Source organism: Babylonia areolata, chromosome 7 (genome assembly GCF_041734735.1).
Source record: "Babylonia areolata isolate BAREFJ2019XMU chromosome 7, ASM4173473v1, whole genome shotgun sequence".
Taxonomy (NCBI): domain Eukaryota; kingdom Metazoa; phylum Mollusca; class Gastropoda; order Neogastropoda; family Buccinidae; genus Babylonia; species Babylonia areolata.
This window is the reverse complement of record NC_134882.1, coordinates 73,941-98,018: the sequence shown is the minus strand read 5'-3', so window position 1 is coordinate 98,018 and position 24,078 is coordinate 73,941. Positions and strand designations below refer to the sequence as shown.

General features: G+C 42.6%; 1 protein-coding gene across 7 annotated transcripts in view; it reads right to left on the bottom strand.

Annotated features, from left to right (window-relative positions):
* LOC143283637 (uncharacterized) overlaps positions 1 to 24,078 on the bottom strand; it is a 393,825-nt gene that overhangs the window by 356,988 nt on the left and 12,759 nt on the right. For all 7 annotated transcript variants that reach the window (XR_013055424.1, XR_013055425.1, XR_013055423.1 and 4 more), the window contains 5 exons: positions 23,471 to 23,627; positions 17,822 to 18,000; positions 16,101 to 16,223; positions 9,135 to 9,250; positions 1,221 to 1,424 (listed from right to left, as the gene is read on the bottom strand). Coding sequence is in view for 4 of the 7 variants with exons in the window: in XM_076589820.1 (XP_076445935.1) it covers positions 1,221 to 1,424; positions 9,135 to 9,250; positions 16,101 to 16,223; positions 17,822 to 18,000; positions 23,471 to 23,627 (779 nt within the window). In the remaining 3 variants the exon portion in view is untranslated. The remainder of the gene's footprint in view (positions 1 to 1,220; positions 1,425 to 9,134; positions 9,251 to 16,100; positions 16,224 to 17,821; positions 18,001 to 23,470; positions 23,628 to 24,078) is intronic.

Sequence of the window (24,078 nt, the reverse complement as noted above, 5' to 3'; positions counted from 1 at the left end):
ACATTCACATGTAAGTCTATGGACCCACAACATTCAAATGTATGTAAGTCTACGGACCCACAACATTCACATTTATGGAAGTCTATGGACCCACAACATTCACATGTATGTAAGTCTATGGACCCACAACATTCACTTGTAAGTCTATGGACCCACAACATTCACATGTATGTAAGTCTATGGACCCACAATATTCACATGTAAGTCTATGGACCCACAACATTCACATGTATGTAAGTCTATGGACCCACAACATTCACATGCAAGTCTGTGGACCTACAACATTCACATGTATGTAAGTCTATGGACCCACAACATTCACATGTAAGTCTATGGACCCACAACATTCAAATGTATGTAAGTCTGTGGACCCACAACATTCACATGTATGTAAGTCTATGGACCCACAAAATTCAAATGTAAGTCTATGGACCCACAACATTCACTTGTATGTAAGTCTATGGACCCACAACATTCACATGTAAGTCTGTGGACCCACAACATTCACATGTATGTAAGTCTATGGACCCACAACATTCACTTGTATGTAAGTCTATGGACCCACAACATTCACTTGTATGTAAGTCTATGGACCCACAACATTCACATGTAAGTCTATGGACCCACAACATTCACATGCATGTACGTCTGTGGACCCACAACATTCACTTGTAAGTCTATGGACCCACAACATTCACATGTATGTATGTCTATGGACCCACAACATTCACATGTATGTAAGTCTATGGACCCACAACATTCACATGTAAGTCTATGGACCCACAACATTCACATGCATGTAAGTCTATGGACCCACAACATTCACATGCATGTAAGTCTATGGACCCACAACATTCACAGGTAAGTCTGTGGACCCACAACATTCGCATGCATGTATGTCTCTAATGACAATATTCGTAAATTATAAACTCTGGAAAGAAAGAGGGAGAGGAGGAAGGGGGTACTTTGGAAAGAGGCAGGTTTCATGGCCAGACTGGAAAGAGGCAGGTTTCATGACCAGACTGGAAAGAGGCAGGTTTTATGGCCAGACTGGAAAGAGGTAGGTTTTATAACCAGACTGGAAAGAGATCAGTGCAGGGATCTGGTGGAGTGAAGGAGGGAGTAAATGAGTGTGGGGGCTGTGTGTGTGTGTGTGTGTGTGTGTGTGTGTGTGTGTGTGTAAGCCTCCCACCCACACACACAAAGTCTTCATCACCAACCCTTCCACGGCACCACCGCTTCGCTCCTTGGACTCCATGGGGAAGCGCTCGGACATCAGCGTGTCGTGCATGCAGCCCAGAACAAAGCCCGTTTCCGCTGGCTTGCTTTGTCCCAGACACTCCACCTCAAAGAAAGGGTGGGAGCGACTGAGAGGCTGGCGGGACACCATCATGCCCAGAATGCCGTCTGAGTCCGTTATGCTCCTGAAAACACAACCACACGTCGGTGACTGCTGTGTCTTCTACTCCTCCTCCTCCTCCTCCTCCTTCTTCTTCTTCTTCTTTTTCTTTTTCTCCCTTAAAGCACCTGAAAAGTTCAGTTTTAGCGAGCTCGTCACGGAAAATTACAAACTGCGTTAAATCAGTTTAACATAGGCAGACATAAATGGAATAGATTTAAAGATGGAATTGTGATGGATCTGCCAGTATATAATACTTGTAGTTTACTGATCCGACAAAAGAGATATTAATTAAATACGCTGTGTCAGAAACACAGATTAGAGCTCACCCAATCGCAACATTGGTTATGGAGTCGTTGTGTGGCTTGAAGGACAAAATGACGTAAGCTTAGCCTCAGTTAAAATCTTTAGACTGACGAATGATTAAACTGAAATAAAGTATGCTTCTAATTGATTAAAGTGTGTGTGTAAGCATAACAAATATAATATTACAGTGAACGATACAGAGACTTAATTTTTAATAGGTGTTTAGAGAATAGGTTTAGAAAGGGCTTTGCATCAAACCAGGAATGGCATCACACATTCTGTGCGAGTCATTGAAGACTGGCATGTTAGTTGTGAAAACAGCATCTGCTATAGCTCAGCTTTCAGTTTGTGGTCAGCTGAACTATGGTTATTTGCAGCCAGCTGAGCACTTGGCTACAGTAATGCTAAACTTTTCAGAAGTTGTTTATAACTCAGATCTCAAAATGTACTTTGTTCAAAGATGAGTTTAGGCAGAGTACCTATGGTCTGTCACTGGCCTCATACTGAATACACAATTGGCTGTTTCAGGCAGATGTGCACTTACAAACAGCATGTAAAATGCGCTTGAAATATCACTGTTTCAACCACCACTTGACAGTTATTCAGTAGTTTAGAAATGAGAACTGTGGTTTTCCATTGAAAAAAAAAGAAAGAAAAAAGAAAGCACAATCACAAGAAATGGCCTCTTGTTGTTAGCAGTGCTCATACACTGGCCTTTTTTTGTTAGCAAGAAACAGAGAGACAATAGAAAGAAAACAGAAAAAGTCAAAGAAACTGCAAGACAGAAGTTTCTGAATTCATTAGTTTCTGAAATTGTCCTGCAAAATTCATGTAGTAGTATCTATCATTATAATTATAATTATCATCATCATCATTATCATTTCTTTATCTATGCATCTCTTTATTCATCTATATCTTTTATTTTGCTGAACATAATGATGTTTAATGTGGTTTCTGTGGTGTGTTTCTTCCTCAGTAGCAACAGCACACACATTATTGTATGCCAGGTCATTAAGAAAATACAGACATGACAGTCTTGACATACATCAAAAAAGAAATAAAAATCTAACATGTATACTTCCAGGATGTGAACAAATAACACAGGCATATATATATATATATATATATATATATATATATATATATATATATAATCACTTTCTTTACAGAGAGAATAGGAGAGAGAGTGAGTCAGGTCAGATAGATATATCTGCTACTGGTAACCTGGATCCCAGTACTACCTGTCACAGGGTCGAATTGCTGGCAACTAAACCAGCACCCCCACCAGTCCTCTCAAGAGGATAGTGTGGACGGTGGCTAGACACCCTGGTGGAAATAAATGACCCATCAAAGGACGCCAGCTCTGGAGAGCTACCTGTGGCCACCTAGCTAAGGGAGTAAACCCTGACAGAAAATCCGGTGCAGGGCCCCAAAGGCGGTTGGATGGCAATCTTTGTCACTTTCTGGTAGCTCCTGCGGCCGCGTTGGCACCAAAACGTAACAGCCTTGCTGTTCCTTTGGATCTGTCACCGAGGTGGAGAGGGGGGACAAGCTGCATGGGCAACAGCCTATCTTCCATATTACATTGCCCAGGCTTATATCCGTCCGTCCATCCACAAACACTTTGCACCTACAACCTGGAGAGGACACTCCAACTTCGCTACTAGCACTAGCGTCAGAACAACACGTGAAGCAACAGTTACCAGTTATAAGTCAGCACTCAACTGGCGTAGAAACAACGCCAGGGGTTGCTTTTGATGGTGGGAGGGACCTTCACGTCCCACTAGACAGCTACCGCCTGCCCAAGCTGGGCAGCCCCCAACCAATTAGGTGCTGTCCTGCCACGAACTGCCTTCTATGGGTGTATGAAGATTAGGAGAATATCCGACAAGCAGGTCATTAATTTCCTCACCAGGCAAAAAGAAAACTTCAAGAAACAGCTCAACAATGAAACTGGCCAGTTGGAATGTCTGGACAGTGATGCCTGGGCTCTCCCAAGATCTGTAAGACATCAGTGACGCCAGAAATAATAATAATAATAATAATGGATACTTATATAGCACACTATCCAGAAATCTGCTCTAGGTGCTTTACAAAAACGCTTTTGATAACATAAAACATTATATCTATGTTACATACACACACCAAAATGTGACCACACACACACACACACACGCACGCACGCACGTACGCGCACACACTCACGCACGCACGCACACACACACACACACTGCATACATACATTTTAACATACATGTGTATCTAACAGCTACCCTAACAAATACGCACACATAGGCAGGCACAAACTTACATAAACACACGCACACACAATACACATTCATATACATGCATGTAGTTGTGGACCTGCCACAATTGAACTTATTGCTGAGGGAAAAGGTGAGTTTTGAGACGAGATTTAAAAGATGCGAGGGAATCAGAGTGACGGAGGTTATCAGGGAGCTTGTTCCACGTCTTTGGCGATTGAAAAGAAAACGATCTGTGTCCATAGGTCTTACTTCTGACGTGAGGTATCCTGAGAAGTCGAGTATCAGAGGAAGAACGGAGCTGGCGAGACGGGGTATAGATATGGATGAGTTCAGAAAGATACTTGGGGCCAGATCCGTTGACTGCAGAAAAGGTCAGAGTGGATAGCTTATAGTCTATTCGATCAGAAACAGGCAACCAGTGGAGAGACTGAAGGAGAGGAGAAACATGGTCAAATTTAGAAGCTCTGCAAATGAGTCTGGCAGCGTTATTCTGAATTCGTTGGAGTCTGTCTAACAGGTATTTGGGAAGGCCGGCCAAAAGAGAGTTGCAGTAATCCAATCTTGAGAGAACCAGAGAGCATACAAGTGTCTTGGTTGCATCGGTTGAGAGATAGTGGCGGATAGAGCTGATTCTACGCAGTTCCAAATAGGCAACTTTACAGATATTCGAAATGTGCTGTTGGAAGGAAAGAGACTGGTCCAGGATTACACCAAGACTGCGAACAGAGGGAGAAAGTGAAACAGGTGTGCTATTGATCAGAACAGAGTCAGGAAAGGAAGGATGTTGACGAAACTTCTTTGGACAGGTTATCATCAATTCAGTCTTATCATCATTTAATTGCAGCTTGTTGAGAGTCATCCAGTCCTTTAGGCCAGCAATGCACTCCTGTGTTTGAGTCACCAGTGCATCAAATTCAGCTATGGAAGCCGACTGATAAAGTTGTGTGTCATCAGCAAAGCTCTCATGCGACATCGCATGATGACTGATGACATCCGACACAGGAGCCGCATACAGCACGAAAAGAACAGGACCTAGGACGGACCCTTGTGGGACACCATATTTCAAGGCAGATATTCTAGAGTATGTACCATTTACACACACTTTCTGTGTACGATCTGACAGGTAAGACGTGATCCATGCTAGTGCAGTGTCACGAATACCAAAGGAAGTTTTAAGTCTGTTCAAGAGGATAGAGTGGTCGATAGTGTCAAAAGCTGCTGACAAATCTAAGAGAGCGAGAACAGATATCTTATCCTCATCAAATCCCGAAAGCAAATCATTCACTATTCTAAGAAGGGCTGTTTCGCAACTATGACCACGTCTATAAGCTGACTGGTGGGAATTAAGTAAGCCATTCTGCTCCAAATGAGCTAAGAGCTGAGACAATATGATCTTTTCTAGCAGTTTTGATAAAAATGACAGATTAGAGACAGGTCGATAATTTTTCAAGCAATTATGATCCAAAGATGGTTTCTTGATGAGTGGACGTACAATAGCAGACTTGAAGCTTTCAGGGAAACAACCAGACAGCAAGGAAGAATTGATGACATGAGTAATATGTGGCAGTAGAACATCAATACATTCAACCAACAAAGAAGACGGGACAGGGTCAAGCTCACAGGATTTCGGACAAGCGCTCAGACACACTTTCTTCACAAAATCTTCAGTTACCGGTTGGAAACAATGTAAAACAGGACCACTGTACACGCGTTCTTGAACAGGTGAAGAAGGAGACACAACAGAGTCAAGCTTCTCACGAATGCATGATATTTTGCCGGTGAAGAAGTCAGAAAACTTTTGAGGGAGTTCCTGCGCCGAAAATGTTGTAGGGAGAGGAGTGTTTTTCATTTTACCTAGTAGATTGTTCGTAGCGTTGAAAAGCTGTTTGGCTGAAAGACAGCTGTCATAAACAGCAAGCTGAAGAGACTAAATGTGGACATTGCCACTCTGCAGGAAACACGGCTGGCTGACTCAGGAACACTAAAGGAGAGGGACTACACCTTCTTCTGGCAAGGAAAAGCTCTGATGCCCCAAGAGAGTACGGAGTAGGCTTTGCAGTCAGGAACAGCCTGCTGAACATGATCGAACCAGGCAGCGGCGGTTCAGAATAACTGCTGACTCTCAGCCTCAACACCTCCCAAGGCTATGTCAATCTCGTCAGCACATATGCTCCAACTCTGTCCGCCTCTCCAGACGCCAAGGATGAGTTCTACAAAAAATCTCGCATCAACCATAAGGAACATCCCAAGGAGAGAACAACTTGTTCTCCTGGGCGACTTCAATGCCAGAGTGGGTGCAGACAACGATTCATGGCCCTCCTGTCTTGGTTCCTTTGGAGTGGGGAAAATGAATGAGAACAGACAGCGACTACTTGAGTTTTGTACCTGCCATGAACTGTGCATCGCCAACTCCTTCAAGATGAAGCCCCAACACAAAGTCTCCTGGAGGCACCCGCGCTCAAAACATTGGCACCAACTGGATCTGATCCTAGTAAGACGAGCTGCCATCAAAAACACTCGCTCTTACCACAGCGCAGACTGCAACACAGACCACTCTGTGGTATGCTGCAAGCTGAGACTGCAACCGAAGAAGTTCCACTGCTTGAAGAAGCAAGGGAACTCTCACATTGACGTCAGCAAGATGTCTCAGCCAGACCTTGTAGAACAGTTCACAGAGGCCTTTGAGAGAGAATTTGATGCATTGCAGCCCAGAGACTCTGCCACAGAAAGATGGGAAACACTATGAGACACCATGCACTGCATTGCTATGGCCACCTTTGGGTAGAAGACCGCAAAGTCCCACAACTGGTTTTAAGGCCTGATCATCAGAGATGACTCCCAGTATTGAGGCCAAGCGTGCTGCACTCACCAAGTATAAACAGTCACCCAGTGAGAAGAACCTGCAAATCCTCAGGGCCGCTAGGAGTAAGGTTCAGCTTAATGCCAGGCGATGTGCAACTGAGTACTGGACAGAGCTCAGTGAAGAGATACAGAATGCTGCTGAAAGAGACAACATCCGAGGGATGTATGATGGTATCAAGAAGGCACTGGGACCAACACAGAGCAAGACTGCCCCCCTCAAATCCTCCACTAGGGAAGTAATCAACGATCCTGGCCAGCAGATGGAGAGATGGGCGGAACACTACTCCGACCTCTACTCCACAGAAAACATGGTGTCCAACTCAGCCCTTGATGCCATCAAGTGCATGCCAGTCATGGAAGAACTTAATGCTGAGCCAACTGAGGACGAACTCAGCAAGGCCATTAACAGCCTGACATCAAGCAAGGCACCTGGCAGCGACGGAATTCCCCCAGACCTCATTAAACACTGCAAGACTACTCTTCTGCATCCTCTGCACACAGTCCTCTATCAGTGCTGGGATGAGGGAGCTGTACCACAGGACATGAGGGACGCCAAGATTATCACCCTCTACAAAAACAAGAGCAAAAGGAGCGACTGCAACGACTACAGAGGCATCTCGCTTCTCAGCATTGTAGGCAAAGTCTACGCTTGGGTCCTCCTAATTCGCCTGCAGAAACTGGCCGAACGCGTTTACCTGGAATCACAGTGCGGTTTCCGAGCAGAGAGATCCACGGTAGACATGATGTTCTCCCTTCGCCAAATCCAGGAGAAGTGCAGAGAGCAGAGGATGCCCCTGTATGTCGGATTCATTGACCTCACCAAGGCCTTTGACCTAGTCAGCAGAGACAGCCTTTTCAGGGCGCTTCAAAAGATCGGCTGCAGCCCCAAATAGCACAGCTTCAATCTCACCCGCTTCAGAGCAAGGACAAAAGTCCACGAAGCCCTCATCAGAGACATGTTCTTTGCTGACGATGCCGCAGTTGTGACCCACACCCAGTGGGACTTGCGGTCACTGATGGACTGCTTCTCCCAAGCCTGACAAAGATTTCGGTCTGACCATCAGTCTCAAGAAGACAAACGTCCTAGGCCAAGACACGCCATCTCTACCAGCCATCACCATTGGTGACTACGAGCTTGAAGTCATCCATCAATTCACTTACCTTGGGTCCACCATCACCGACAACCTCTCCCTTGACACCGAGATCGACAAGAGGATCGGGAAGGCAGCCACAACACTAGCCCACCTCACACAAAGAGTGTGGACAAATCCCAAGCTGACCACAAAGACAAAGATGGCTGTATACAACGCCTGCATCCTCAGCACCTTGCTGTATGGCAGTGAGGCATGGACCACACATGCTCGTCAGGAGAAAAGGCTCAACACCTTCCACCTGAGAAACCTACAGCGCATACTCGGCATCTCCTGGCAAGACAAGGTGACAAACACCAAAGTCCTGACTCGCGCTGGCCTCCCAACCATGTATACCATGCTGAGACAGCGTCGGCTGCGCTGGCTGAGCCACGTTCGCCACATGGAAGATGGTTGCATCCTAAAAGACATCCTTTATGGAGAGCTCGCCATGGGGCAGAGAAGCATCGGCTGCCCACAGCTGAGATACAAAGACGTTTGCAAACGTGACATGAAGATGAAGATCAACACTGAGTCTTTGGAGGACCTTGCAGATGACTGCAACAGATGGAGAAGCACTCTCAAGAATCAGCTACAGATTGGTGAGGACAAACTGTCAGCTGCTGCACCAGAAAAGTGAGCTCGCAGAAAAGGGACAGCAGCCAACAGACCAGCATCAGCTTACACATGTGACTGCTGTGACAGAGACTGTCTCTCTCACATCAGTCTCTACAGTCACAGGCGTCGCTGCTTGGTCCAAGCAGACAGCCCAGTTAGACATCAGGTCGGATATACTCTATCCATGGTCAGCCATGACCGAAGGAGGCCTATACTACACACAGGAGAGAGAGAGAGAGAAAGACAGACAGACAGACAGAGACAGAGAGAGAAAGAGACACACAGAGAGACAAAGAGAGAGACAGAGAGAATGAGAGACAGAGACAGGGAGACAGAGGCAGAGACAGAGAGAGAAAGAGACACACAAGGAGACAGAGAAAGACAGACAGAATGAGAGAGACAGAGACATAGAGAGAGACTGAGAGAGAAAGAGACACAGCAAGAGACAGAGAGAGAGACACAGAGAGAGAGAGAGAGAGAGAGAGAGAGAGAGAGAGAGAGAGATAGAGACAGAGCTCAAAATGGAAACCAAAGGACAGGCAGGAGACTGACTGAAAAACCCCATCATCAGACAGTCGACACAGGTGGCTGGAGTAGGGGAAGATGAACCCTGCACTGGACTTGTAGTTAATGGACGAACGTGTGGGGTGTTCTGGGTTGATGGATTCCTGTGGACACACCACCACAATATTGTTTTAAATGTCCAGGTTAAAAAATGCATAGAAGTCTGAACATGCAATGTAACATCAGGAAAAAAAAAAAAAAAACACCGAAAAAAGCAACAACAAAAAACAACAAACAAAAACAAGCAATCAAACAAAAACTCAAAACGGTACAGACAAACAGACGAAGATATACAGAGAGCATCAAATAAGATAGAAGAGCAATCAGATCAGGAAATTCTACAACATGATGTAAGGTTTTTAATCATAATAGTCACAGAATCACAAGCAAGTAGAAGGGGAAAAAATCAGGTTCAGTTTCAGTTTCAGTAGCTCAAGGAGGCTTCACTGTGTTCGGACAAATCCATATATGCTACACCACATCTGCCAAGCAGATGCCTGACCAGCAGCGTAACCCAACACGCTTAGTCAGACCTTGAGAAAAAAAAGAAAAAAAGAAAAGAAAAGAAAAAGATATAAGTAAATAAATAAGTAAATAATAGATAAATACATAAAAAAGAACTACTACTAATAATAATAATATTTACAATGCGCAAAAACTTGATGAAGTCAACTATAAGCGTACAAAAATAAAAATAAATAGATAAATAAATAAATAAAATAGAATAAAATAAATAAATAAAATAAAAAAGACAACAATGATAAATAAGCAAAAAAATGTAAAACATGCAGACACACATTCACACATACACACACATATGCATAACAGATATGCACCAAACATGCAGTTTCACAGATATGAAAGCACAATCAATTACACATAAACGTACATGAGCCCCAACACACACAGACACACACACACACATTACCCTGCACCCCCTCTACCCCCCCTCCTCTACACACTCACTTCTAGGCTATGTATTGCAGCTTCCACGGCACACACACACACACACAAACACACACACACACACACACACACACACACACTTACTTGTACAAGCACATACACATACGCCCATATCCCCCACCCTCAACTCCACACACATATATACATATATATATATGCACACCCGCACGTTCCAATATTCCGTTGCCCCCACAGTGTAGGCATGCATACACTCACATACCTCATCCTCTATCCCCCCCTTTCCCCCCAACACACCCCCCACCCCACCCCCCACCCCTTCCCACACACACATATGCACTTGCACAGAACTCTCCTGACACTTGTGTACACTTACACCCTCGCGTATTGTATTTGGAAAAGCCCACACAGACTCTGTTCCGTTTTGAAGAAATTTGTGCAATGTTGGTTTGGAAATGATGTCGATATTTGTTTGATTTGCAAAGCATCGTGCTCTACCTTTCATGCCAGACTTATGGCCGCTCCCTCTCTCTACCTTTATTTCTTTGAGGCGATCGATGGTGTGATGGCCTTCTACCTGTTCTGTTTGATATTCTTTGACTTTTCTGAGGATTTCCAATTTTCCTAGATGGAGGCCGCTTGTCGTTGTTGCGTTACCAGCAAGTCTGTCAGCTTGCTCATTTCCCTTAACACCTGCATGTCCCGGGCAGTATGACCATGTAAGTTTTTTAATCCGAAAGTTGCGCATTGCCTTACGCCACTCTGGGCTTCCCATTCATTAAATAGTCCGATTGAGATTTATTTTTATTTTTTAAAAGGCAATGTAAAAGAACCAGTCTGTATGAAAATTTTGCATTCTATTGATTTTTGCATTATGTTTTTCTATCTCATGCCTGCACTTCAATAGGTTGCAGTCTCACATTTTCAACTCTCCACTGAATCATATTCTGGATGACCCACATGATGCAAACCATCAGGAGTGTGGGTGAAGGGGCTGGGGGATTCCCAAACAGGCAAGTTTGAATGCAAGTAAATGTATTTATATCTAATTTTTGTTGCAAATGCCACAAGTCGTCCTGTCATCATCATCATCATTATTCTGTCCAGCTTGAACAGCAAACAGAAAAATGAGACACACAGAAGGGAGGTGAATGCATACATGACACAACCGTAAAGTGTTCAGGTTCATATGTACAGAGATGTAGAACACATGACACAACCGTAAAGTGTTCAGGTTCATATGTACAGAGATGTAGAACACATGACACAACCGTAAAGTGTTCAGGTTCATATGTACAGAGATGCAGAACACATGACACAGCTGTAAAGTGTTCAGGTTCACATGTACAGAGATGTAGAACACATGACACAGCTGTAAAGTGTTCAGGTTCACATGTACAGAGATGTAGAGCTCATGACACAACCGTAAAGTGTTCAGGTTCACATGTACAGAGAAGTAGAACACATGACACAACTGTAAAGTGTTCAGGTTCACATGTACAGAGAAGTAGAACACATGACACAACTGTAAAGTGTTCAGGTTCACATGTACAGAGATGTAGAGCTCATGACACAACTGTCAAGTGTTCAGGTTCACATGTACAGAGAAGTAGAACACATGACACAACTGTAAAGTGTTCAGGTTCATATGTACAGAGATGTAGAGCTCATGACACAACTGTAAAGTGTTCAGGTTCACATGTACAGAGAAGTAGAACACATGACACAACTGTAAAGTGTTCAGGTTCACATGTACAGAGATGTAGAGCTCATGACACAACTGTAAAGTGTTCAGGTTCACATGTACAGAGAAGTAGAACACATGACACAACTGTAAAGTGTTCAGGTTCATATGTACAGAGATGTAGAGCTCATGACACAACCGTAAAGTGTTCAGGTTCACATGTACAGAGAAGTAGAACACATGACACAACTGTAAAGTGTTCAGGTTCACATGTACAGAGAAGTAGAACACATGACACAACTGTAAAGTGTTCAGGTTCACATGTACAGAGAAGTAGAACACATGACACAACTGTAAAGTGTTCAGGTTCACATGTACAGAGAAGTAGAACACATGACACAGCTGTAAAGTGTTCAGGTTCACATGTACAGAGATGTAGAGCTCATGACACAACCGTAAAGTGTTCAGGTTCACATGTACAGAGAAGCAGAACACATGACACAGCTGTAAAGTGTTCAGGTTCACATGTACAGAGATGTAGAACACATGACACAGCTGTAAAGTGTTCAGGTTCACATGTACAGAGATGTAGAGCTCATGACACAACCGTAAAGTGTTCAGGTTCACATGTACAGAGAAGCAGAACACATGACACAGCTGTAAAGTGTTCAGGCTCACATATACAGAGATGTAGAACACATGACACAGCTGTAAAGTGTTCAGGCTCACATGTACAGAGATGTAGAACACATGACACAGCTGTAAAGTGTTCAGGTTCACATGTACAGAGATGTAGAACACATGACACAGCTGTAAAGTGTTCAGGTTCACATGTACAGAGATGTAGAACACATGACACAGCTGTAAAGTGTTCAGGATCACATGTACAGAGATGTAGAACACATGACACAGCTGTAAAGTGTTCAGGTTCACATGTACAGAGAAGTACAACACATGACACAGCTGTAAAGTGTTCAGGCTCACATGTACAGAGACGTAGAGCAAAAAGTCAAAGAATATCAAACAGAACAGGTAGAAGGCCATCACACCATCGATCGCCTCAAAGAAATAAAGGTAGAGAGAGGGAGAGGCCATAAGTCTAGCATGAAAGGTAAAGCACGATGCTTTGCAAATCAAACAAATATCGGCATCATTTCCAAACCAACATTGCACAAATTTCTTCAAAACGGAACAGAGTCTGTGTGGGCTTTTCCAAATACAATAGACTGAGCAACACACTAGACGCCACGTTCTTGGCATCAGAGATCTTTTCCCACCCCTCTTGCGGCCAATCAGTGGCAGCCTCTGTGTGTGTGTGTATGTGTGTGTTTGTGTGTCTCTGTGGGTCTGTGTGTTTGTGTGCGTGTGTGCGTGCGCGAGGGTGTAAGTGTACACAAGTGTCAGGAGAGTTCTGTGCATGCACGTGTGTGTGTAGGGGGGATGTGGGGGGGAGGCAGAGGATGAGGTATGTGTGTGCATGCATGCCTACACTGTGGGAGCAACGGAATATTGGAATGTGCGGGTGTGTATATATATATGTGTGTTTGGGGTTGGGGGTGGGAGATATGGTCGTATGTGTGTGTGCTTGTACAAGTAAGTGTGCCTCTGTGTGTGTGTGTGTGTGTGTGTGTGTGCCGTGGAAGGTGTGATGCGTAGCCTAGAAATGAGTGTGTGGAGGAGGGGGGGGGCGGGGGGGGGGGGGGGGTAGAGGGGGTGCAGGGTAGTGTGTGTGTGTGTGTGTGTGTGTGCTGGGGCTCATGTATGTTTATGTGTATCTGATTGTGCTTTCATATCTGTGAAACTGCATGTTTGGTGCATATCTATTATGCATATGTGTGTGTATGTGTTAATGTGTGTCTGCATGTTTTACATTTATTTGCTTATTTATCATCATTGTTGTCTTTTTTATTTTATTTTTTATTTTTATTTTATTTTTATTATTTTTTTTTTTTTTTTTTGTATGCTTATAGTTGACTTCATCAAGTTTTTGCACCTTATAAATATTATTATTAGTAGTAGTAGTTCTTTTTTATATATTTATCTATTATTTATTTATTTATTTATTTATTTATTTTTATTTTATTTTATTTTTATTTTTATCAATATAAATATATATTTAAAAATTTTTTTTGTTTGTGGCTTACCATGTCTACATGTGCAGAGATGAAGAACACATGCACCACAACTCACACAGAGATCAGATTTATGTGTGTGCACATACAAAAACACAAACATGCATATGCATCTACACAAATCACAATCTTTACCTTGTTTTTATTTTGGGGGTCCAACATAACTTCCAGTGAAAAGACATAAAACTGAAGAATGAATGGACAGACATTCACACACACCTTTGACTTCACATATGTATACCCACATACAACAAGTCAGGATACAAACACACACCTTTGACTTCATATATGTATACCCACATACAACAAGTCAGAATACACACACACCTTTGACTTCACATATGTATACCCACATACAACAAGTCAGGATACAAACACACACCTTTGACTTCATATATGTATACCCACATACAACAAGTCAGAATACACACACACCTTTGACTTCATATATGTATACCCACATACAACAAGTCAGAATACACACACACCTTTGACTTCATATATGTATACCCACATACAACAAATCAGAATACACACACACCTTTGACTTCATATATGTATACCCACATACAACAAGTCAGGATACATACACACCTTTGACTTCACATATGTATACCCACATACAACAAGTCAGGACAGACATTCACACACACCTTTGACTTCATATATGTATACCCACATACAACAAGTCAGAATACACACACACCTTTGACTTCATATATGTATACCCACATACAACAAGTCAGAATACACACACACCTTTGACTTCATGTATGTATACTCACATACAACAAGTCAGAATACACACACACCTTTGACTTCACATATGTATACTCACATACAACAAGTCAGGACAGACATTCACACACACCTTTGACTTCATATATGTATACCCACATACAACAAGTCAGGATACACATACACCTTTGACTTCATATATGTATACCCACATACAACAAGTCAGGATACACATACACCTTTGACTTCATATATGTATACCCACATACAACAAGTCAGGATACACATACACCTTTGACTTCATATATGTATACCCACATACAACAAGTCAGAATACACACACACCTTTGACTTCATATATGTATACCCACATACAACAAGTCAGGATACAAATACACACCTTTGACTTCATATATGTATACCCACATACAAGTCAGGATACACACACACCTTTGACTTCATATATGTATACCCACATACAACAAGTCAGGACAGACATATACACCTTTGACTTCATATATGTATATCCACACACAGTAAGTAAGGACATACACACACACCTTTGACTTCATATATGTATACCCACACACAGCAAGTGAGGACAGACCTAAAGAATTCCATGGGGAAAAAACCCCTATCTATACCATATTATCCCAAACATAGAGCTAATTTTGTCTGCATTACATTCAGATTTTCAAGCCCTTGACTGCAGAATCTTGGTGAAATGAGATCAGTATAGCCTGAGTTTGAAGGGCAATAACTACTTTTGTGTACTTATGAGAGGTGTAACTGATTTTCCATAAAACAAAAATGATGTGTTCTCAAAAGGTTATGCTTAAGGTTAAGACCCCATAGCCTTTTACGGCCATCGAGGCAATTAACGTCCACTGTGTCTCGGGCAAAGCATAGGAAGACAGTGCCCAATCCTCTTCCTTCCACCACTTTTAACCTTCCATAACTGAAGTCAAGTGAAGAAAATCAGAGTAAAATACCTTTCCCAAGAATCACAAGTCCTAAGTGTAACAGATTCTTCCAAGGCACCTCTCAAGAGAAAAAAGTCCATATACACAGTGATTACCTACATCCTGACCTGTGACCTCTGCACTGTTTTGGTGAGGCGATGGCCCTTCACAGAAAAGTATATTCAGCAGCAGTTCATATGGGGTTAAAACATGTTAATCAAAACCCAACAGTGCACTCAACAAAATCAAGGGGCTGAAACATGTTAATCAAAACCCAGCAGTGCACTCAACAAAATCAAGGGGTTGACACATGTTAATCAAAACCCAACCGTGCACTCAACAAAATCAAGGGGTTGACACATGTTAATCAAAACCCAACCGTGCACTCAACAAAATCAAGGGGTTGACACATGTTAATCAAAACCCAACCGTGCACTCAACAAAATCAAGGGGCTGAAACATGTTAATCAAAACCCAACAGTGCACTCAACAAAATCAGAGCATGGGAGCTGACCTTGCTGAGAACCAGAGAAATGGTGTCAGCGATGTGGTCCCGCACTTCTGCCGGCTCCAGGCTGGTGCTGAAGGGGATAAGCACCTGCGTCGGGTTGGGCGACACCAGGTGTTCAAACAGAGGCTGGACATCATGCAAATAACATTAATCAATGACACCATATACACACACATGTACATACATACACACATTCATGAATACGTACAAACACCCACACCCACACACCCACACCCACACATTTTCACACAAACAGACACACACAGTTTCATTCTGTGTCTTTCTTATTTTTCCTAATAAACCCTTCCCACACACACACATTCAAGCATGAACACACACACACACACACACACACACACACACACACACAAACACACACACACACGCGCATGCACACACACACATGCAAACACATGCATGCACACACACACATACCCCCCCCCTTCCCACACACACATCACTACTTCCTGTTATAACTTTTTTTTTTCCCAAAATATAACATGAACTAGAAGAAAAAAAAGGATACAGCAAAAAACATGTATTCAGAGCTTTCTCACTTCTTACATGATTGTTATATTCTGAATTGAATCCCCCAACCCCTCTATCACTGTCTCTGTCACTTTCCACTCAAACCCTGAGCCCCCTCAATCCCCACAAGAAATGGAAAACCCTTGCCTTCCAGTTACAAAAAATAGATAGACAAGAAAAAAAAGAACAAGAAAACAAAACAAAAAACAACCACATCACCAGACTGCAGAGGCAAGAAACAAGGAAACCTAGCACTTTGGACCCCATCGGTGCAGCTGCACTGTAATTTCTGCTGACCAGTTCAACAATTGCTGAGTGCACTGTCATTTCTGCTGACCAGTTCAACAATTGCTGAGTGCACTGTCATTTCTGCTGACCAGTTCAACAATTGCTGAGTGCACTGTCATTTCTGCTGACCAGTTCAACAACTGCTGAGTGCACTGTCATTTCTGCTGACCAGTTCAACAACTGCTGAGTGCACTGTCATTTCTGCTGACCAGTTCAACAATTGCTGAGTGCACTGTCATTTCTGCTGACCAGTTCAACAATTGCTGAGTGCACTGTCATTTCTGCTGACCAGTTCAACAACTGCTGAGTGCACTGTCATTTCTGCTGACCAGTTCAACAACTGCTGAGTGCACTGTCATTTCTGCTGACCAGTTCAACAACTGCTGAGTGCACTGTCATTTCTGCTGACCAGTTCAACAATTGCTGAGTGCACTGTCATTTCTGCTGACCAGTTCAACAATTGCTGAGTGCACTGTCATTTCTGCTGACCAGTTCAACAATTGCTGAGTGCACTGTCATTTCTGCTGACCAGTTCAACAATTGCTGAGTGCACTGTCATTTCTGCTGACCAGTTCAACAATTGCTGAGTGCACCGTCAAAGCCAAGCTTCATACACAAAATAATGCACACAGCGTCATCAAAACCATGCTCAATCCCCTTGAAAACACCTGCAAACAATGCAGAAGCTAAAGTCAATAAGGTAAAAGCACCAAGTGAGAAGCCAACTGATTGAGAATGTAAAACTGAATGTGCCAACTGCCGTCTGGAACTAACGATACTCAGTGACCAGGGGAAGTGTAACAACCATGTGTTTCAGATGAATCAACACCCCAAGAACAATGTGTCAAACAAATAAAACCTGCTAGAACAAACACAGGGTAATAGTGTGAAGGGAGAGCTGGGCTCACCATCTCAGGGTCGATCTCCAAGAGGTTGAGGGTCCAGTCTTTGAGCTGGCTTTCCTTGAGGTAGACCAGGGGCTTCCTGACACTGCACTTTTTGTCCAGCAAGTAGGATGCCAGACTGTCCTTGGTCTTCAGCGGAATGATTACCAACTGGGCCTTCTTCTCCTTCTCTAGGCAGTGGCCTGAATGATTACAATGATGAATGATACAGTGCACAGTTTGTGTTTTCCACAGTGTGTTGATTATAATGATGAATGATACAGTGCAGAGTTGGTTTGTTTTTCCAAAGTGTGTTGATTACAATGATGAATGATACAGTGCACAGTTTGTGTTTTTCCAAAGTGTGTTGATTATAATGATGAATGATACAGTGCAGAGTTTGTGTTTTTCCACAGTGTGTTGATTATAATGATGAATGATCAATACAGTGCACAGTTTGTGTTTTTCCACAGTGTGTTGATTATAATGATGAATGATCAATACAGTGCACAGTTTGTGTTTTTCCAAAGTGTGTTGATTACAATGATGAATGATACAGTGCAGAGTTGGTTTGTTTTTCCACAGTGTGTTGATTATAATGATGAATGATCGATACAGTGCAGAGTTTGTGTTTTTCCACAGTGTGTTGATTATAATGACACTTCTGCAGTGTAGTGTTTATAATTTTTGAAGCTATTGCCATTGAGGAGATCATCTCCGATTATTCAGTGATTATGGGGTGGGGGTAAGAGAATAATGTTATTTATAATAGGTGTGAAATAGATTTTGTAATATGATCTGATTTTATTTAAGATGCTTTTATTTTTAGTTGTAAAATAATAATAATAATAATAATATTAATGGTATTTATATAGCACTGAATCTTGTGCAGAGACAAATAAAAGCGCTTTCGCACCAGTCATTCACACGCATGCATAACTCTAAAACTGTAGAAACTAAAGACAAGCAAGGGCAGGCAAGGGAGGCTATTTTGGGAAGAGGTGGATTTTAAGGCCAGGCTTGAAAGAGCTGAGTGTGGAGACTTGATGAAGCAAAAGAGGAAGTTCATTCCAATCGCATGGTCCAGAGACAGAGAAAGAACGGCGGCCAACAGTCGAGTGTTTGAATCTGGGTATGCGTAAACAGAGTGGATCCGAAGCCGATCGTAGTGAGCGAGATGGAGTGTAGAGGTGAAGGCAGCCGCAGAGATAGGAAGGGGCAGTTTTGTGAATACATCTATAACATAGAGTGCTGATCTTGTACTTTATTCGGTGTGAGACAGGGAGCCAGTGGAGATGTTGCAAAAGAGGAGTGATGTGCTCAGATCTTTTCTTTCTGAGAACAAGTCGGGCAGCAGAGTTTTGTATGCGCTGAAGGGACTGAATGGATGAAGCAGGCAAACCAGACAAGAGAGAGTTACAGTAGTCAAGGCGAGAGAGAATGAGAGAAACGACAAGTCTAGATGTTGCGTCAGTGGACAGATATTTCCGGACGGCACTGATGCGCAACAGTTGACAGTAGCAGGACTGACATGTCTGACTGATCAATTTTTGCATGGACAGTGTGTTGTCAAGGACAACGCCGAGGTACCTGACTGACATGGAAAGAGGGATGGATGTACTGCCAAGTTTGATTGTGTCAATTGTGATGGAAGACAGTTTTTGTTTAGTTCCTATGATCATTGCTTCAGTTTTGTCCGCGTTCAATTGTAACTTATTTCGAGCCATCCAGTTTTGAATGTCCAGGAAGCAGTTAGATGTTTCTTGCAAGAGTGACAACAATTTTTCAGGGGTATCACTCTTCTGGAGTTCATCAGCATAAGAATAATGACTGATATTATGGTGGTTGATAATTTCAGAGAGAGGAGCAGTGTTCAATGTGAAGAGCATTGGGCCTAAAACAGATCCCTGTGGGACTCCAAGTTCGATTTTAATGGGTTCAGATTGGAAATGATCAACAATGACAGGCTGGAATCGATCAGTGAGATAAGATTTGAGCCAGTTTAGAACAGTGCCATTGATACCAAATGTAAAATGAAGACGGGAAAGGATTGAATGGTCTGTCGTGACAAAGGCGGCTGACAAGTCGAGAAGAGTGAGAAGGCCAATTTTTCCTGAGTCGGACGCTAGCAGTAGATTGTTCAGAATGTGGAGGAGAGTGGTTTCGGTGCTGTGGTCAGCACGATAGGCAGACTGTTCTAAACTGGTTCAAATCTTATCTCACATAATGTCAGTCATCATCCCTATGCTGATGACACTCAACTTCAGAAGAGTGGTATCCCTGAAAAATTGTCCTCGCTCTTGCAAGAAACATCCAACTGCTTCCTGCACATACAAAACTGGATGACTCGAAATAAATTACAATTGAACGCGGACAAAACTGAAGCAATGATCATAGGAACAAAACAAAAACTGCCTTCCATCACAACTGACACAATTAAACTTGCCAGTACATCCATCCCTCTTTCCAGTTCAGTCAGGAACCTCGGTGTTGTCCTCAACAACACACTGTCCATGCAAAAATTTATCAGTCAGACATGTCAATCCTGCTACTGTTAATTGCAGCACATCAGTCCCCTCCGGAAATATCTGTCCATTGACTTAACATCTAGACTTGTTTCATTCTCTCTCGCCTTGACTACTTTAACTCTCTCCTGTCTGGTTTGCCTGCCTCATCCATTCAATCCCTTCAGTGCATACAAAACTCTGCTGCCCGACTCGTCCTCAGAAAGAGAAGATCTGAGCACATCACTCCTTTTTTGCAATATCTCCACAGGCTCCCTGTCTCACACAGAATATAAAGTACCAGATCAGCACTCTATGTTGTAAATGTATTCACAAATATGCCCTTTCCTATCTTTGTGGCTGCCTTCACTTCTACACTCCATCTCCCTCTCTATGATCGGCTTCAGATCCACTCTGTTTATGCATACCCAGATTCAAACACTCGACTGTTGGCCGCCATTCTTTTCTTTGTCTCTGGACCTTGTAATTGGAATGAACTTCCTCTTTTGCTTCGTCGGGTCTCCACACTCAGCTCTTTCAAGTCTGGCCTTAAAGCCCACCTCTTCCCAAAATAGCCTCCCTTGCCCACCTCTTCCTTGTCTTCAGGTTTTTTTTCCCAGTTTTAGAGTTATGCATGCGTGTGAATGATTGGTACGAAAGCGCTTTGATTTGTCTCTGCACAAGATTCAGCACTATATAAAAATAATTATTATTACTGTTGTTATTATTATCATTACCTGTGACAACATAAGAGTTTGTCATCACATGCATTTGTGTAATAAGTAACATGTAAAAAAGATCCTTTACGGAGAGCTCGCCACATGCAGAGAAGCATCAGCCGCCCACAGCTGAGATACAAAGACGTTTGCAAACATGACATGAAGGTGCTTGAGATCAACACTGAGTCCTGGGAAAAGCTTGCAGATGACCGCAACAGATGGAGAAGCACTCTCAAGAATCAGCTATGGATTGGTGAGGACAAACTGTCAGCTGCTGCACCAGAAAAGCGAGCTCGCAGAAAAGGGACCGCAGCCAACAGACCAGCATCAGCTTACACATTTAACCGCTGCGACAGAGACTGTTTCTCTCGCATTGGTCTCTACAGTCACAGGCGACGCTGCTTGGTCCAAGCAGACAGCCCAGTTAGACATTAGGTCGGATATACTCTATCCATGGTCAGCCATGACCAAAGGAGGCCTACTACTAATAACATGTACTAAGTACTGCCAGCACATTAATAGGCTTGAGCTTATTTATCGTCACTTTACAACATAGAATTTGAATGTTTTCTTTAAGAAATGTTTTTTTGCACTTTCAGGGGTTCTCTTTTACAGTAGTGAATTGTGTGAGAGTGGAAGGGTGACAATACAAACACAAGCAGAATGCTACTATCATCAAAACATTGTCAGAATTAATTATACCATGTTCTTCCAGTTATATGACATTATATATTTATGCTTTTTGAACATGATCTCAGCTCTACTGCTCACACAGGAAGATCATTTCTGCTGTCACAAGTAACATGCATCCAGAAGCACATTTAAAACTATGACAATTCATAATATAAGCAGTTACCTTTTAATGCATACCAAACCATTTCAGTGGAGTGGAGAACAAATGGAAAAGACCCCCCAAAATGGCTGACAACAGTGTTTTAATCTTGGCTTGCTTGGAAAGCACCTTTTGACATATATATATATATATATATATATATATATATATATATAATGAAAAGGCTAAAAAGGAGAGTTCTAAGAGGTTCAGCAAAGAAACATAACCAGGGGAATCCATTTTCCTAAAGTAAATAAATCCATTTTCACGTTCACCATGAAAAAAAAACAAAAAAAAACCCAGCGTAACTGGAAGGATGAATAAACTTTCCACGAGGTGAAGCCTCCTAAAACAGCAAAAAAAATCTGAATTTTAACAAACAAAAAAATGAAAGAAAAACTGGGCACTGATTCAAGGACTTTGAGTTCCTTTAAAATCAAAGAATGTAGCACACAAAACACTCCTAGACCTTTTTCTTCTGTGAATGCATTGCTTTAGAATGCAGTCCACCTAAGGTCACATGATCATAACACATTAAGGGTTGAAAGTCCCCTCGCCTTAAAGCCATAGGAGCATTCAATTCATACCCACTGTGTCCAGGGCTTGGTATAGGACGGTGAAGCCTTAATTCTCTCCTTACACAGCTTTAATCTTTCCTCACCAAAATCAGTTAGTATCCAATCATAATTAGGAGGAGTGAGGAATATGGGAGTAAAGTGTCTTTCCTAAGGACAAAACACCATGCCTGAAATGAGGCCTCCAACTCTGATCACTGGATCAGAAATACAGCACCCAAACATACTGCACCACTGTGATCACTGGATCAGAAATACAACACCCAAACATACTGCACCACTGTGATCACTGGATCAGAAATACAACACCCAAACATACTGCACCACTGTGATCACTGGATCAGAAATACAACACCCAAACATACTGCACCACTCTGATCACTGGATCTGAAATACAACACCCAAACATACTGCACCACTCTGATCACTGGATCAGAAATACAACACCCAAACATACTGCACCACTGTGATCACTGGATCTGAAATACAACACCCAAACATACTGCACCACTGTGATCACTGGATCAGAAATACAACACCCAAACATACTGCACCACTGTGATCACTGGATCAGAAATACAACACCCAAACATACTGCACCACTGTGATCACTGGATCAGAAATACAACACCCAAACAAACTGCACCACTCTGATCACTGGATCAGAAATACAACACCCAAACATACTGCACCACTGTGATCACTGGATCAGAAATACAACACCCAAACATACTGCACCACTGTGATCACTGGATCAGAAATACAACACCCAAACATACTGCACCACTGTGATCACTGGATCAGAAATACAACACCCAAACATACTGCACCACTGTGATCACTGGATCTGAAATACAACACCCAAACATACTGCACCACTGTGATCACTGGATCAGAAATACAACACCCAAACATACTGCACCACTCTGATCACTGGATCAGAAATACAACACCCAAACATACTGCACCTTCCACAATACATTACATGAAATGTAAAAAAAAAAAAAAAAAAAAAAAAAAAAGCAACAATAAATCCAACTTACTGGTAGGATCCAGAAGGAGAGGACATCCACTGGCATTGGCCAGGTAGCGCAGGTGGACGATGGAGGTTGCCATGGCGCTCAGCTGGCAGTTTGGACAGGCCATTTTCAGCATCGCCACCCCGCTGTCCGTTATTCTGACACAGCCGTCCAGCTTGATCTGAACACACACCCACAGTTTCTGTTTCAGTTTTTGTTTCAGTTTCAGGGAGGTGTCAAAAGCAGGCAGACATCAAAGCATCCAAATCTTTGGGGAAAAAAACTAGTAGATGCTTGAATTTTGCATTAACACAACACACTGATCCATGATTAAAGCATCCAAATCTTTGGGGAAAAAAACTAGTAGATGCTTGAATTTTGCATTAACACAACACACTGATCCATGATTAAAGCATCCTCATCTTTGGGGGAAAAAAACTAGTAGATGCCTGACTTTTGCATTAACACAACACACTGATCCATGATTAAAGCATCCACATCTTTGGGGGAAAAAAACTAGTAGATGCCTGACTTTTGCATTAACACAACATACTGATCCATGATCAAAGCATCCACATCTTTGGGGGAAAAAAACTAGTAGATGCCTGACTTTTGCATTAACACAACACACT